Source organism: Culex quinquefasciatus, chromosome 3 (genome assembly GCF_015732765.1).
Source record: "Culex quinquefasciatus strain JHB chromosome 3, VPISU_Cqui_1.0_pri_paternal, whole genome shotgun sequence".
NCBI lineage: Eukaryota > Metazoa > Arthropoda > Insecta > Diptera > Culicidae > Culex > Culex quinquefasciatus.
In genome coordinates, this window is record NC_051863.1 from 152862319 (window position 1) to 152878985 (window position 16667).

The 16667-nt window shown below is 34.3% G+C and overlaps 2 protein-coding genes across 2 annotated transcripts in view; both read right to left on the reverse strand.

Annotated features, from left to right (window-relative positions):
- LOC6039420 (cilia- and flagella-associated protein 52) overlaps positions 1–1258 on the reverse strand; it is a 6560-nt gene extending 5302 nt beyond the window's left edge. The window contains exons 1-4 of the mRNA XM_038261282.1: positions 1014–1258; positions 595–958; positions 433–536; positions 7–374 (exon numbers count right to left, since the gene is read on the reverse strand). Of these exons, the coding sequence (XP_038117210.1) occupies positions 7–374; positions 433–536; positions 595–958; positions 1014–1077 (900 nt within the window). The 5' untranslated portion in view covers positions 1078–1258. The remainder of the gene's footprint in view (positions 1–6; positions 375–432; positions 537–594; positions 959–1013) is intronic.
- A 7202-nt stretch (positions 1259–8460) lies between these two features.
- Positions 8461–16664, reverse strand: LOC6039421 (NEDD8-conjugating enzyme Ubc12). Its single transcript, XM_001848981.2, has 4 exons — positions 16118–16664; positions 15905–16038; positions 9512–9679; positions 8461–9447 (listed from the first exon to the last, which is right to left on the reverse strand). The coding sequence occupies exons 1-4, from the start codon at positions 16224–16226 to the stop codon at positions 9307–9309; spliced, it is 552 nt and encodes a 183-aa protein (XP_001849033.1). The 5' UTR covers positions 16227–16664; the 3' UTR covers positions 8461–9306.
- Between the last annotated feature and the right edge of the window lie 3 nt (positions 16665–16667).

Sequence of the window (16667 nt, forward strand, 5' to 3'; positions counted from 1 at the left end):
GCTCACGTTACGCTCCTGCACCATGTCGATCGTCCCGTCCCCCGCCGCAATAACCAAGCACCCGTTCGGCAAGATCAGCAAATCCCGCACCCCGTAGTGATACTTCTCGCAGTCCTTCCCGACCGGCTTTCGCGGATTGTGCTTCCCGAAGCATCCCAACAGCACCGGAAGTTTGTCCTGGGCCGACGCGTTCGGATTGGAGCTCACGTTCAGCCGGATCTTGACGATGTCCCCCGACATGGTGCCCACGTACAGAACCTCGTCGTCTTCGGTGATGCACATACCGGTGAACTCGCGCCGCAGCTTGCCAACGGCCACGTCCTGCACCTCCAGCCGCTTCCGGTCGCGGTCAATGTGCCAGACGCGAAGGTTTTCTGTTTAAAAATACGTATTTTTTTCAATATTCAGTTTCAAAGCTGTTGAAATACTTACGATCACCCCCGGACACAAACACCGTCCAACGCTGCCTCAGGGCGCACACGTTCAGCGCATCTCCGGTGGTTTCCTTGGTTGCAATCGTTCCACAAATGGCAATGCTGAAACAACAAACCTCAATAAACCATTTTTATCTCAAATATAAAAAAACCCTCGTACTTTTGCTCAATGTCCCACACGATTATCGAGCCGCAATCCTTCCCGCCCAAGCTGACCAGATATTGCTCGTTTGAGCTGAAGCACAGCGACTGGACCTTGACCCGGTGCAGCTCGTACCGGGAAATCTCCTTGCGGCTCTGCCAGTCCCAGATGATGACGTACGCCCGGAAACCCATGTGGTTGGTCTGGCCGGAAGCGACCATCTTCCCCGTCGGCGATATGTCCACCGTCGAGATGGTGTTGGTGTGGCCGCGCAGAAACGTCTGCCGGTTCGTTTCCAGCTCGTAGATCGAGATTTCGTTTCCGAGCGGGAAGACCAGGTGCTTCTGGTCCGGGTGGACGCGCAGACCGGCGATGACGTGACCTTGAAAGATTTAGGTGTCAACGAACTTTCCTTCAATTAAAGAGCTCCAAATTACCATCGAACCCGATGATGGCCGCCGGTTCCAGGTTCGTTATTTCGCCCACTTCCTCGGAGGACATTTTGCGTAGCACGATGAGTCCACTTTTCACCAAGTCAAAAAGCCTCGTCCTAAATGTTTTTCAAACAAAACTGAACCAGGTAAACTGCTTCTGCTAGGATACGGACGTCGCGCTCCCCTAACAACGACGCTAGTAGGCATGGTCTTGTTTGACGACCCTCTTGACGACAACGTTGTTCTTGTTCCAGCGAGTGCCGTTATGAGCACGCTGTCGCTGAAGCGTGACGACCATTCTGAATTTACCGCCCTGACTCGATTCCTCAGACAAATATAATAACTGTGCCTATTTTGAGTCGAATCGGAGTAAAAACAATCTTTTCATACAAAAACAGTCTTCTTTCAATCGCTAATAACTCGTCAGGGTTTACGCGGATCGTTTTGCGGTCTTCGACAAAGTTGTTTGTCATAAAATTTAACATAAGAACTTGACAATGATCCGACACATTAAATATAAAGCAACAAAAAAAGACTCTTGATTAAATTATACATTTGAAATGAAAAATGGAAAAAAAATCCAAGACCTTCGGATAACCGAGTCTGAACATATTTACTTAAAATTCACACTTGCATAAAAAACATGTAAACAATCAGTTTTAACCCGTATAGGCCTGGATGAAACTAGAATCACTGAAAAGGTTATGACTCAGGGAAAACTCAACCAATTCTGATACTTCTGTATTAGTTGGACTCGTTAAATGTCTATTGTCCGAAATAGTCCAGCAGAACCCGAAAATCAGGGCTGTGGAGTCGGAGCCGGAGTCGGTGGAGTCGGGTCTTTTTGGGAAGCCTGAAGTCGGAGTCGTAAAACTCGAACAGCTGGAGTCGGAGTCGGAGCCGGAGTCGGCTAAATTTTATTAGCTGGAGTCGGAGTCGGAGTCGGAGCCTTAAATTTCTGATTACCCGGAGTTGGAGTCGGAATTATCTTAAATTCAACAAAAAATATGTTTATTTTTAATTTGTTAGTATTTTCTATACAACAGATTAATTTACAAAACTTCTTCTATTTTTTTTTTTCAAGTTGCGCTGCGTTGCCATTTTTATTTTTTTTAGAGATCACTAAATGATAACCTGTTAATGAGCTCTTACCCAAGTATGTAGTATCATCATAACTAAAAAATAAAAATACAAACAATATTGGTTTTGTAGTCAGAAATATTTCATTGATTTTTGACTGCATCCTTTTGCCAATATTTATGTACCCTTTAAACACAAATTTGACCAAATTTAATCTAGTTCTTTCTGAAAAAAGTACACACACAGTTACCTTATACCCCGTTAGTGAATGTCTTGGTGGTTTTAAGTAAATCAATGTTCAGGAAAAAAGTTACAAGGTACATAAAAAACATAAATAATGATCACTATTTATGCAGGGTGACCACTCAAATTCCATTTTCAAATTCCCGACTTTTTCCCGACTTTTTTCCAGACATTTCCAGAATGCTCAAATAATATGCATTTCTTATCTAATGAATGATTTTAAAAAAAAAAAAAATCACAATGAATTTTCAAAAAAATCCAAATATAGGCATTTTTTGTAAATACAAAAACTAAACATTAAATAAATAAAAAACACTTCAAAAATGGAATTTCATTATTATGATTCAGAGTAGAAACACAAAAAATGAGTCTTTGGAAAAATAATCGAAATCAACATTTTAAATCAAAGAATGATTGAAACATAATTGCTGTTATTATTCATTCAAAGGATTTAGAAAAATGTCAAGGAATTCATAAAAAAATGTTTTTGGCAAGTTCCCTTTTTAATTTTGTAATTTTTGATATTAAATTTTCTAATAAATTTTAATTTATCTAGTGGTCAGTATTTAGCTGTTTTTTTTTTCAATGAAAATTAAGTTTGATATGATTTTATGTTTTCCCACTTATTTGAAGCAAAATAATTGAAGTAACAATTTTGCAATAACTAAAAATTTCCTGGATTTTTTTTTTGCAATTTCAATATTTTCTTTACGTTTCCAAAACGTAATAAAGTTTTTCAATTTTGGATTTAATTCAATATTTAAGTTTTCCGAAATCTGAAAATCAAACTTTATCTATGGTAGGTAATTTACCCATACTCACAAAAAAAAAGTTCAAGGGCAACATATTTTAAATTACAAAATGAATTTAGTTAAACAATTAAAAATATTCACCAAAAAAAAACATTGCCAAACTCTAGTTGGAATCTGTTACCAAATATCCAATTATGTGACAAAATGAAAACGAAACGAAACTATTGGCACTACGCCCCCCGGGGCATGGCCTTCCTCTAACGTGGGATTTCTGCTCCAGCGCCTCTGACGAGACAGGAGAAACCGGGACCGACGTTTTACTTCACCTCAGTGGCTAAGGCGGGAATCGAACCCGCGTCTCATAGCATCATCGGGATCGGCAGCCGAAGCCGCTACCCCTGCGCCACGAGACCCACAAAATGAAATAAAATCATTATTCTAAGCTGGCCATTAGGCTCTATTTTTATATTAGTTTTTCATTAACTTTACCTCTTGTTTGATGTACAAAAATTAAAGCGATCATTAGATTCATAAAAAATACTTTGAAAATCTGTGTCAAAGACTCCAATATTCATTCAGATTTTGAATGCCTTTAACAGCTTTTCTATACTCAAATATATTGAAATGGTGAAAAGAACCTTAAATTTAAAGTAAGTTACTAAAGCAGAAATGAGTGAATTCAATTTGAAAATTTTACAAAATATTACAAAATTATTCAAGAGTTAAAAAATAATTTTCAATCAAGTATGCTCAGAATTCCCGACTTTTCCAGACTTTTTGACAAAAAATCATGAATTCCCGACTTTTTCCCGATTTTTGGCGGATTTTGGCGAATTCCCGACTTTTTCCCGACTTTCCCGATTTCCCGACATGAGTGGCCACCCTGCTATTTATGGAAATCGAAAACAAAAAAAAACACTGACTCTTCCAACAAATATTCAACGATTAGAACAATCTATTACTTGGAACTCAACATGCGCATTTTGTTTATAACTTTGTACAAAAAAATTAAAAGTGTCTGAGAATGTTGATCCTTAGGCAAACTATTTTGATATTGTTGCAAATTATCGTTGAACAAATCTCAAAATTTCAGGATAGGACAGGATTTCAAGATAAAAAAATATCCGTGACCTAGAAAATATTTATCCTGTGGCTTTTTGTTTTTTATCCAATTCTAAGTTCTTTCATATATTTTCATGGAGGCGCACGACCATTCATAAAGCTTCGTTTTAGGTGAAGATGCAAGAAGTATCGCGCGCCTCCTTTTAAATATATACAAAAAAAATCAAATAAATCCAAAATTTCGAGGTAAAATATTTTCTAGGTCACGGATATTTGAAAAGGACCCCTTAAGCGTTCTTACCACGAAGATTTTTTTTAGATACACTAAAATCCCCGATTACGCTCAGGCGTTACGCTTTTTGTTAGGTTGATTTCTCGAAATCAGTGTAATGTTTCTACATTCTTTTGAAATCAATTTGTAGATCTGCACAAGACGTATAAATTGCTTTAAAAAGATTGCAAAAATGTCGCGTCGTTTCAGAGAAATCGACGAAATACAAAGCGTAACGCCTAAGCGCAATCGGGGGTTTTAGTGTACATTGATTTGTAATAATAAACTTCTTCAGCCTTGGCGTGATGTCCATGTACGTCTTAAAAATTTCAATGGAGCTTTAAAAAAAAGTTTTGTTTAAAATTGTTATTTAAAAATACAAGGTGACTACGATAGTCACACAGCAAAAAATCCGATGGTAAAATCGCATGCAAAAGCATGCAAATCACCTTCGTCAAAATAAACACTTAATATTACACACTGCATGTACAATTTTTGCAATCACAAAAAAAGTTGCAGCCGACGGGATTCAAACCCAGCACCTACAGTAAGAACTGGCGCCTTAGTCCACTCGGCCATCAGACCGATGAAAAGCTGTAAGGATAAACGCATATATGAGCTTGACATTTCGGTTAAGCAGGTTTCCCATAGGGACGTGGCGTTACATCGTGCTGCCATCTGGTTTTTTTAAGTGCAAGAGTGGAAAAGTGCTGAGTCATCGTCTAAAAATAGACGGCGTCCTATCTCGCCCAGCAAAATGAAGTCGATAAAGTAGACGGTTTCGATGAGAAAAAGTGGAAAACGTGGTCTGAAAATAGCGACGCCATCCCCCTATACTGATGGGCTACATATTTCAGGGTGTAATATTACACTGAATTTCATAAAATAATGCAAAGTTTATTTTACACCCAGGCCTTTTACACGCAGCTGGATTACTACTTTTTTAGCTGTGCACTGTGCTTCTTATAAATGTCATAAAGTCAAAATCGTCCAAAACTGACATGGGACAATTATGCGTAGAACGGCAGTATAGGCATTTTTTATAAACACAGAAACTAAACAACAACAAAAAAAAAACCTTCAAAAATGGAATTTCATTGTCATGATTCAGAGTAGAAACACAAACAATTAGTCTTTGAAAAAATAATCTGAAGTTCAACAAATACTTATAACTTCCATGTTATTTTTTAAATTGGCAAACGTTTAGTTTTTGATACTTCGATTCAACTGGAAATAACAAAAAGTTAAAGATAATAGAACTTAAAATATCGTTCCTATTTTTTAAAACTTCATCATCATTTTAAATCAAAGAATGATTAGAACATAATTGCTGTTATCATTCATTCAAAGGATTTGGAAAAAAATGTCAAGGAATTCATAAAAAAATGTTTTTGCCATGTTTCCTTAATAATTTTGTAATTTTTTATATTGAATTTCAATGTTAATTTATCTAGTGGTCAGTATTTAACTGTTTTTTTTTTCAATAAAAATTCAGTTTGATATGATTTTAAGTTTTTCCACTTATTTTAAGCAAAATTTTTGAAGAGACTATTTTGCAATAACTCAAAATTTCTTGGATTATTTTTTTGCAATTTCAATATTTTCTTTATGTTTTCAAAACGTAAAAACAGTTCTTCAATTTTGGATTTTATTCGATATTTGAGTTTTCCGATGATTCAAGCTTTATCTATAGTAAGTAATTTACCCATACTCACAAAAAAAAAAAAGTTAAAGGGCAGCATTAAAAAAAAACATATTTTTAATTACTTATTGAATTTAGTTAAACAATTCGAGCAAAACATTTCATTAGGGCACAAAACCAAAATCCGCGATTCGAGAAAATCGCTTGCAAAAAGTGCACAACTTGTTTCAATTCCTATTTAAAAAAGAAGCTTCACTGATGGTATTTTTACTTATGATACGATAAAACACAACATTATCCTCAACTCTGCTTGAATACTTCTTAATTTATGTTGATTTTCGCAATAAAACTCATAATTAAAAAAAAAAATCTCGTTATTAGGCCCTTTTAACTTTCCAACTGTTGTTCATAATGGGCCCTTTCTAGATGCAATTTCGAAGAGAATTGAAAGGGCACTAAAGCGCTGTCATCCGATTGTTGTTTTGAATGATGTTTATGGGACCTTTTGTTCAGTTAGGAATTCAGCGAACATTATGTTAATTGGTGAAGTTTTGTGATCGAATGGTGAGAATAGGGCATGCGAAATATAAAAATTCTTCGAAGGTGTACTGAACATGATCCGCGGGACCGTGTTAAATATTGTGGTTCGACGAAGTTTTTTTTCTGCAGAAATCCTTGGTGAAACGTTAACCAAACGTTGTTTTGAAGTGAATTAGTGTTAAGAATGTATGAAAACTTCACTTCATAACATAGAAAGTTCCTCAACTACGAAAAACTAACGAAAAAGAAAAGGGCACAATTGAACTTTTTTTTTGGTTCGGAGTGAACATTGTTATGGGCCCTTTTGAGTTTTTGATTTTTTCAATAGGAAATTGTTTGTTATCAATCTGATTCTTGGAGGGCATGTAGGGAGTGTACTAATGAATGGAATAGTGGAATAATCCCGAATGTTTACGTTTTGGTTTTGTGCCCTAATGAAATGTTTGGCTCGAATTATTTATGTCACAAAATTAAATAGAATCATAATTTTAAGCTGGCCATTAGGCTCTATTTTTAGATGAGTTTTTCATTAACTTTACCTCTTGTTTTTAATAGCGATCATTTGATTCATAAAAAATATTATGAAAATCTGTGTCAAAGACTCCAATATTCATTAAGATTTTGAATGTCTTAAAATGCTTTTCATACTTAAATATATTGAAATAGTGAAAAGAACCTTAAATTTAAAGTAAGTTACTAAAGCAGCAATGAGTGAGTTCAATTTGAAAATTTTACAATATATTACAAAATTATTCAAGGGTTAAAACAAAATTTTGAAACAAGTATGCTCAGAATTCCCGACTTTTCCCGACTTTTTGACAAAAAATCATAAATTCCCGACTTTTTCTCGACTTTTGGCAGATTTTGGCGAATTCCCGACTTTTTCCCGACTTGAGTGGCCACCCTGTATGTTGGTGTTGATTTTATAAGACAGTAAGGTGAATCTTTTTTTTTTTTGAAAATTTTCTTTTTTTCTGAAAATTTTCTTAATTTATTTTTTTAAGTTGAACTAAAATGTGCAATATTTGGAGTGAATCTTTAAATGGCTAAAAAACAAAACGATCCAGCTCAACGATAAAAAAGCACTTTTGGGTTGCAAACTTGTACTTTGAAAATGTATGTTTTAATTTTTTGTCATGATCATTTTTTTTTAATTTCACTTTTTTTCTAAATTTATGTCAATTTATTATTTTAATAACAAAATTTGGAAAAATTTCTACAGTCCTAATATTTTTTTTTTAGAATTGTCCTTAAAAGATACATTTTCTGAAGACACCAAAGCAATCAGAAAATTCCTAACGGAGACACAGATTCCGGATTTTTCTTCAAAGTTGTTTTTGATACCACCTTAAGTCAGAAATATTCAAAAACACCTAAAACGCAGAAAAAAAGTTTGTTGGAGCTTTAAAAACAAAAGAACTCCAGATATGTACACAACATTTTTGTATGGACAGCTGCCAAAATTGCATGGAGAATTTTATGGACGAACCAATGTTGCAAAATGCCTTCTTTGGTCGTACGGAAGCCTAAACAAATTTTTTGTTCCAAATATGAAATAAAAATAATAAAAACAATTGAAAGCCGTTTCCGGTTCGGGGGGATAAAAATGTTATAAAGAGTTTGAAGTAATTTAAATTTGAAATTCACACAACAGAACACACAAAACCGTCAGTCAAATCTTAAAAGTTCTTGCTTAAAAATATCTGATACATGGCCAAGTAACGTCAAGAAAGTGTTAAGAAGTTTGATTGGTAATCAATTCAAATGTTGAAGAAATAAACTGTGTCTGTCATCATTTTGCTGTTGCTGTTAAAAAATGTATATTTTCGGCACAAGGACACCAAACACCAGCTTCGTACATTTTTTTGGGTAAAATTTTCCATATTTAATTCTGACTTACTGCTTTTGTCACTAATTGTTCAGTACAGTTATTATTATCCATAAAACTTTCATTCGTTACTACCACGCGAGTTGTGTTTTGTTTTTTTCTTCTGCTTTACATTTGCTGCTGCTCTTTTTGTTTTCTCGCTTCTCGCTTCTATTTCTTCTTTTAACTTTGAGTGATGGAAAGGAAATCAAAATAGTTTTGCTGTTGGATCGTTCGCTTGTGTTTGTTTTTCTTTCTCTACACTGAATTTATTTAAGGTTTATTCGATATTCCTCTAAACTAAGATCTTTAAATTGTTGTTTTAACCATTTTATGCAGCGTAAAATTTGTGTGTTGGTTTAGCAATTGGCGCACAGTTTGGCTGGGCTATTTATTTATTGTGGTGTTGATGGTGGTGGTGTGGTGACAATCCTCAACATGCACCAGATAAGATAGAGTTAAAGACAGAGGAGAACTCACAAATCCTAAAAGGAAACTTGATCTATAGTTTTAGCGTTACGAGGGATTTTCTACGGTATATTTTACTTCCTTTCTGATGGTTTGTTTTTTTTTTTTCGTTTGATGTTTGTGTGATACAAATATAGATATTTTCATTTAGTTTGCTGCTTTCTGTACTTGGATGAGAGAGTCCAATAATTTTCGTGCACTCGGTTCTGTTCTCTTCTCGACTTGTGACTGCCCTGCTTCGTGTGTGTGTGTGTGAATTTGTGTGTATTTTTTTCCATTTAGTTATACTTAAAGTCTATGTAATAGCGTCCTCCAATCGTAAGAATAATTAAATAAACGCAACATTTTAGAGTGAGTGTCGAATTTATATATCACTTGAGACAGCGCTCGAAATAGGTCTCGCCAATGTAACTGCCGCGCATCGCCTTAAACACGTTGTGCTCGAAGAGACGTCGGTTCGTCTGGAGCACCTCGGCCGCCTCCCGGTTCAGCGGATCCTCCGGGTTGGGTTCCTAGTAAACAAAAAAAAAGACTCTTTATTCATTCAACATTATAAAGCTTTAAAAATAAACTCACCAAAAACAGATACTGCAGCCCGTACACGATCGAGTTGATCGTCAGCACCGGCTTCCAGTCCTCGCGCAGGATGTTCAGACACACGTTGCCCTCGAGGTCGATGTTCGGGTGGTACACCTGCGTTTCGCACTTGACCTTGGGCGGCTCGTGCGGGTAGTTGGGACCGACCTGATTATATTTTTTTATTATTACATTTTAATGCTCAATTAACTGAGAATAGTGTCCAAGAGCCCAATGTAATTTTTTATTCATGTACAACGGTGAAAAATTCGCTTGAAACCATTTGGATTTAAAAATTAACAAAACAACATTTTACGATAGAGACTTTCTGTCAAAGAAGGCCGCGAAGTTATTTTTCAACATTGATTTAAAATTTTATTTTAGGCCTTTTGTGGTTGTACACAGGGTTATTATGCTCAGAAACATAGGTATAAATGATAGCAGCAATTTAAGCTTAATTTACCCAATTTAGTAAAATATAAATGGTTGAATCGTTTACTGAAATTCCAGTTGATGAAAATTCAATAAAACCTAAAAGAGGAATAAGACTACTACACTCAAACCCCGATGGTTTGACACCAACTGTTGTCAAACGAACGGGGTCACTTTTTAGTTTGACACCCCTTTTACATGGAGTTCACACAAACTACTGAACGTTTGTTTTGATAGTGTGCGTGAGCGCCGTGTAAAAAGTGACAGTTCGTCACTTTTTAGTTTGACTTTGACCAACCAACGGGGTACAAACTAAAAAAGTGTCAAACGAAAAAGTGACCAACCACCGGGGGTTGAGTGTATGACTAACAAACTTGCACTTTTGACAGTTTACCTGCCTTCCTTGTTTGCAGAAACGTCAGCTTGCATACATATTGCTATGTTTGCGAGTTTGGCAAACTGTCAAACACGAGTTTATTTGTTTGTTATCTTCTCAGCTGAATTTCAGGGAAAGAAATTTTGGTGTGCATCCTGCTCACTCTAAAGTAAACATTAACTGACGAGAGTAGGATGCACTCTATGTTTACAAACTCACATTAGCAAAGTTATATTTTTTTGCCTCTGTGCTCTCTTATGCTAACTAGATTGGAAAAACCAGCAAGCTTAGTACAATACAGCACAGAGGCATCACGGGACCTTTTTGTCATAGTTTAACGATTTTTCTATAGCAAACTTTTAACCAGGGCTGTGGAGTCGGAGTCGGAGTCGGAGCCGGAGTCGGTGGAGTCGGGTCTTTTTGGGAAGCTTGGAGTCGGAGTCGGAGTCGGAGTCGTCAAAACTCGAATAGCTGGAGTCGGAGTCGGAGCCGGAGTCGGCTAAATTTTGAGAGCTGGAGTCGGAGTCGGAGTCGGAGCCGAAGATTTATGATAACCCGGAGTCGGAGTCGGAGCCGGAGTTATCTTAAATTCAACAAAAAATATGTTTTTTTTTTATTGTTTAGTATTTTCTATATAACAGTTTAATTTACAAATCAACTTATATTTTTAATTGATTTATCAGATGCCATTATGTTTTTGAAGTTTTTCATTGTGATTGAAAAGCTCTAATTGTATTATTACACTATAATCACTGAATGATAACCTCTTACTCAAGTATGTAATATCGAAATTAAAAAAATTATAAATAAAAAATTGGTTTTTTACTCAGACTATATTTATGTGCCCTTTCAATTCAAATTTGACCAAATTTCATCCAGTTATTTCTGAAAAAAGTACACACAAAGTCATCTTTTACCCCAATAGCGAATGTCTTAGAGGTTTTCAGTTAAATCATTTTTTAGGAAAAAAAATACGAGGTGCATAAAATGATTATAAATAGTAATCACTGTTTTTGCAGATCGAAAAAGAGTCACTGACAGTTTAACTTTTGTAACAAATAATCAACGATAAAAACAATCTCTTACTTGGAACTCAACATGCGCATTTTGTTTATAACTGAGTACAAGAAAATCAAAGTGCTGAATTTAAAATAATTGAAACTAACAAAAAATGTCAAAAGAAGTTGCAACAAATTTGAAATAACCATCGATTGTTGATGTTGATTTTAGGTAAACTATTTTGATATCGTTGCAAATTATCGTTGAACAAATCTCAAGAATTCAGTACCAAAATGAACTAATAAAAAATGTATCGAACAAAATATAGATTTTAATTTATTTTTCAAATATTATAGATGAAAAACAGAATCAAAATATTATCAACTGTTACGAATTGATGTGAAATATTTGTGACCTAGATAATATTTTATTTGTGGATATTAGTTTTTTATTATCTTTTAATTTTTTTCATATATTTTGATGGAGGCGCAAGATCATCCATAAAGCTTCGTTTTAGGTGAAGATTCACGAAGTATCGTGCGCCTCCTTTTAAAAGTATATAAAATTTTAAAATTTAAATAAATTAAAAATTTCCAGGTTAAAATATTTTCCATGTCACAGATATTTGAAAAGGACATTTTAAGCGTCCTTTCCACGAAGAAATTGTTTAGATACATGTTTCGTTTAAAATTGTCATTTAGAAAACAAGGTGCCTGTCACTGTGCTTTTTACAAATGTCAGCCTGAAAGTGAGCAAATTGAATTTTAATGTTCAATAGATCATCAAGGCCAGGTTTCTTTTAGTTATTCATTCAAAAATAACAGATTAATATTTAAATTTATTAGCTTTGAAAAAAATATTTTCAAATTTGAGGTGAAGCAAATAAATCCAAATTTACTTACAAAACTGTTCTTCTCAAAATGCCTCTAAAACTGAAGATATTTTTTGATTTCTGTTTCCATAACGTATAAAACTTGTATCCTAGAAACTTTTTATCCGTTTATTTACTTTACTTTACTTTTACTTAACTTATGAGAAAAAACATGACGCTTAGAGAGTTTTTAAATAATCCTATTTATCAATGTTTAAAAAATAATTAACTAATAATAGTTATCTAACTTTTGAAACATTTAAAAATATGTGGAGTCGGAGTCGGAGCCAACCATTTGTTGAAAGCTGGAGTCGGAGTCGGAGTCGGCTAGAGTTGGTAGGCCGGAGTCGGAGTCGGAGCCAACCATTTGTTCAAAGCCGGAGCCGGAGCCGGAGTCGGAGTCGGAGTCAGCTAATCTGAGAAAGCCGGAGTCGGAGTCGGAGTCGGAGTCGTTTGAAATATTACCCGACTCCGCAGCCCTGCTTTTAACAACGTTTGATTCAGTAGGCCTATATGACGGCACTTTTTGATCTTAATTTTAACATATCAGAAATCCTCGGGAAATTTCACGTAAGTTTGTAGTGTTCGAGTTGTTTAAAATTGATTTAAAAAATTCCATTTAAAATTAATTAAAATATTTTTTTATAATTTGTTGGGTTAAGGCTGTAAATTAGATAAGGTAAGGCGGGTATTTCTCAAAATAGTCAAAATAGTTAGCACGAAACCCGGATTTTATATGGAGATTTCCATTTCTCCGGATTTTTTTTCTGTTGGGTTGTTCAGCATGCCAAACGAATTTTGTCCGATATCACTTCATTATTGATTGATCGAGACTCTATGGATTTTTTGACAATTCAAAATTGGTAGTGCACCACTTCAATTGAAATCAGAGATTCTGATAGCATTACTAAACTGGCTTACACATAACTGGAGTCTAGGATTATAAAACAACCTAAAAAAAACGTTACAAAAACAACTATCTATTCCTCCCCATTATCAAACAGATTTAAACCTGTTCATAACAGATTTTACGAACAAGAATATTGAGACTCAAATAAAAAAACAATATCTTGCAATTTTACATATTATAAAAGTTGTGATTTCTATCAACACAAGTATATAAATATAAAATAAATGTGTGATATATATCAACATCGGAAACCATCTTTGCAAATAGCCCTGAAACGACGGCAACGTGTGCCTCCATCTCCAAGGTATTTAGAATTTGCTTATTTTATTGCAACTGAAAACTATACAAATATTACGAATAAAACAACATTTAAATACTAAAAAAACAAAGTTCAAATATTTAAAAACGCAACGCTAAAATTAGGAATTTAAATCAAAAAATAAAACTAGACACGAAAATTAGGAATTGAAATCAAAAAAAAATAGGCACGAAAATTTTTAATTCAGGAACTTAAGATTTCTTTAGGATTGTAGAATTTAAGAATTTAAGAATTTAAGAATTTAAGAATTTAAGAATTTAAGAATTTAAGAATTTAAGAATATAAGAATATAAGAATATAAGAATATAAGAATTAAGGAATTTAAGAATTTAAGAATTTAAGAATTTAAGAATTTAAGAATTTAAGAATTTAAGAATTTAAGAATTTAAGAACTTAAGAATTTAAGAATTTAAGAATTTAAGAATTTAAGAATTTAAGAATTTGAATTTAAGAATTTAAGAATTTAAGAATTTAAGAATTTAAGAATTTAAGAATTTAAGAATTTAAGAATTTAAGAATTTAAGAATTTAAGAATTTAAGAATTTAAGAATTTAAGAATTTAAGAATTTAAGAATTTAAGAATTTAAGAATTTAAGAATTTAAGAATTTAAGAATTTAAGAATTTAAGAATTTAAGAATTTAAGAATTTAAGAATTTAAGAATTTAAGAATTTAAGAATTTAAGAATTTAAGAATTTAAGAATTTAAGAATTTAAGAATTTAAGAATTTAAGAATTTAAGAATTTAAGAATTTAAGAATTTAAGAATTTAAGAATTTAAGAATTTAAGAATTTAAGAATTTAAGAATTTAAGAATTTAAGAATTTAAGAATTTAAGAATTTAAGAATTTAAGAATTTAAGAGTTTAAGAATTTAAGAATTTAAGAATTTAAGAATTTAAGAATTTAAGAATTTAAGAATTTAAGAATTTAAGAATTTAAGAATTTAAGAATTTAAGAATTTAAGAATTTAAGAATTTAAGAATTTCAGAATTTCAGAATTTCAGAATTTACTAATTTAAGAATTTAAGAACTAAACAATTTAAGAATTTAAGAATTCGACGCCAACATTTCAAAAAGCATCATGTACAAACCATGCGTTTTGAGAAAAACGCATTTGAATGTTGAGCATCCATTTCAATTCCCATTTTGATATAAGAGCAAAAAAAGATGTTCTAATGATAACAAACGATGAAAAACGTTACTTTTATTGATACTTGATCATCCAAATTCAATAAAACATTATTTCCGTAATTTTATTTGAGAAAAACAAACATAACTCCTTTTGAAATCACCAACGTCTATATCACCCTGCTGTCATTGAGGGGGGTGTTTTGTTATGATTCGTTTTTCTTCGCCGAATGTACATGGCGCTTTGTTCATGTTGCTTTTTTTTCGTCACGAGGTTCAAGTAGTCTTTTGTTTGACAGGTTGACAGGGCTATATAAACAGGGACTGCTGATGGCAGAGATTTTGTTTATGTTACTTTATTTGAAATCATGATTAAACAGACTTTACTGAAGTAACTTTTGCTCATTTTTGGTGGAGAGGTAGCTTATTAGGAGTACTTTAAGAATATGCAATAACCCAGAAAGTGTCAAGATGTACATGGTGCCTTTTGAAATGTTACCGTCGAATTTAAGAATTTAAGAATTTTAGAGTTTGAGAAATTAAGAATTTAAGAATTTAAGAATTTAAGAATTTAAGAATTAAAGAATTTAAGAATTTAAGAATTTAAGAATTTAAGAATTTAAGAATTTAAGAATTTAAGAATTTAAGAATTTCAGAATTTCAGAATTTACTAATTTAAGAATTTAAGAATTGAACAATTTAAGAATTTAAGCATTTAGGAATTTAAAAATTTAAGAATTTACAAATTTTTAAATTTTGATGACCAGTTTCGCACTTTCTTTCGAGCAGTTTATGCTTTTTCTACAAAGTATTCCTTATGGGAGAACTAGAATTTCTACTACTCGAATCCGGTGCTCCATTATTTGATTTCCTTGATCGACGGCTTGCGTTTGCTTGTAAGTTCATGACCTAAACAATAATTCTGGAGTTATAATCGAGCACCAAACTTGCTAAGGCCGAAGATAGATGACTGAGTAGAGAATAGAAAAGAAATATTGCCACTCACTGAGGAAAGACACTTAAAAAAAAATTACGCTAAAATAACAAAAGTACTAACTTGGTTTTCTGTGAAAATTCTATCTACAGTTATTAAGCATCAGGTGTTTATCTAATGCTTAATCACAACGATAAAGTCAGACGCAAACACCCCGATGCAAATAATAGAAACCAATCCATCTGATGTAATTGCAGCTCGTTTTCGAACAACAACAAAGCACAAAGCCATGTGTGTGATGCACCGTAACGATCGTACTGTATCAGCATGAATCACCTGCTTCTGCCTGACGGCTGACTTCAAGCAGCACTTCCAAAGCCTCAAATAACCATGACCCTGAAATTTTCCTTCCACTTGCACTCACCTTGAAGTTGAAGACGAACCGCCCGCCCTTGTAGAAGCCCTCGTCCGGGCAGATGATGAGCTTAAAGTTCAGCAGGTCGTCCGGATCCGGAAACTCCGTGGCGCACGTCTTCGGCAGGTTCAGCTCGTTAATGTCTGCGAAGCGAGAGCGTGTGTTGAAATAGAAAGTTTTTTTGGCACTTTTCCCTACTAACTGAGGAGGGGTTGTGTTTACCTTTTGTGATCCGCAGCTGGGCCGCCGTGAAGGCCTTCTTCTGCGGGCCGGACTTGGGCGTCGCTTCGCCGTCCTTTTTCTGCTGCTTCAGCGAGAATAGTTTGATCATCTTTAAAGTGGGGATGCTGCGACGGTTCTGTCCACAGAAGAGACGGACGAAGATACAAAAAAAAGTGGGCAAAACTATTTCTGCTGCGTTGTTTTTGTTGCTGCTGGTGGTGGCCTCTTTTGACAGCACCAAGAGGGGGAGGAGGAGGTCGGACGGACGGTGCTGCAGTCCAGTGAGACACGGCAGGGGAAGAGGATTTCTCTTCCTGCTTTTTTTTCAAGCTTTTACTGTTGTGAATTTGGCCTCGATTCTGGTTTTCTCACGCACGACACTGCACCGAACTCCCGGAATGTAAACAAACGCGCGCCACTGCGTCGACGGAACGCGGTTCTGCAGGTTCCGCGAGGGTCACGATTCTTTTTTTCCCGAAATGAAAATGGCCAGCAGCAAAAACACAACTCTCCTCTCCTTCTTTTGCAGCAGCAGTAAACCTCTTTTTTG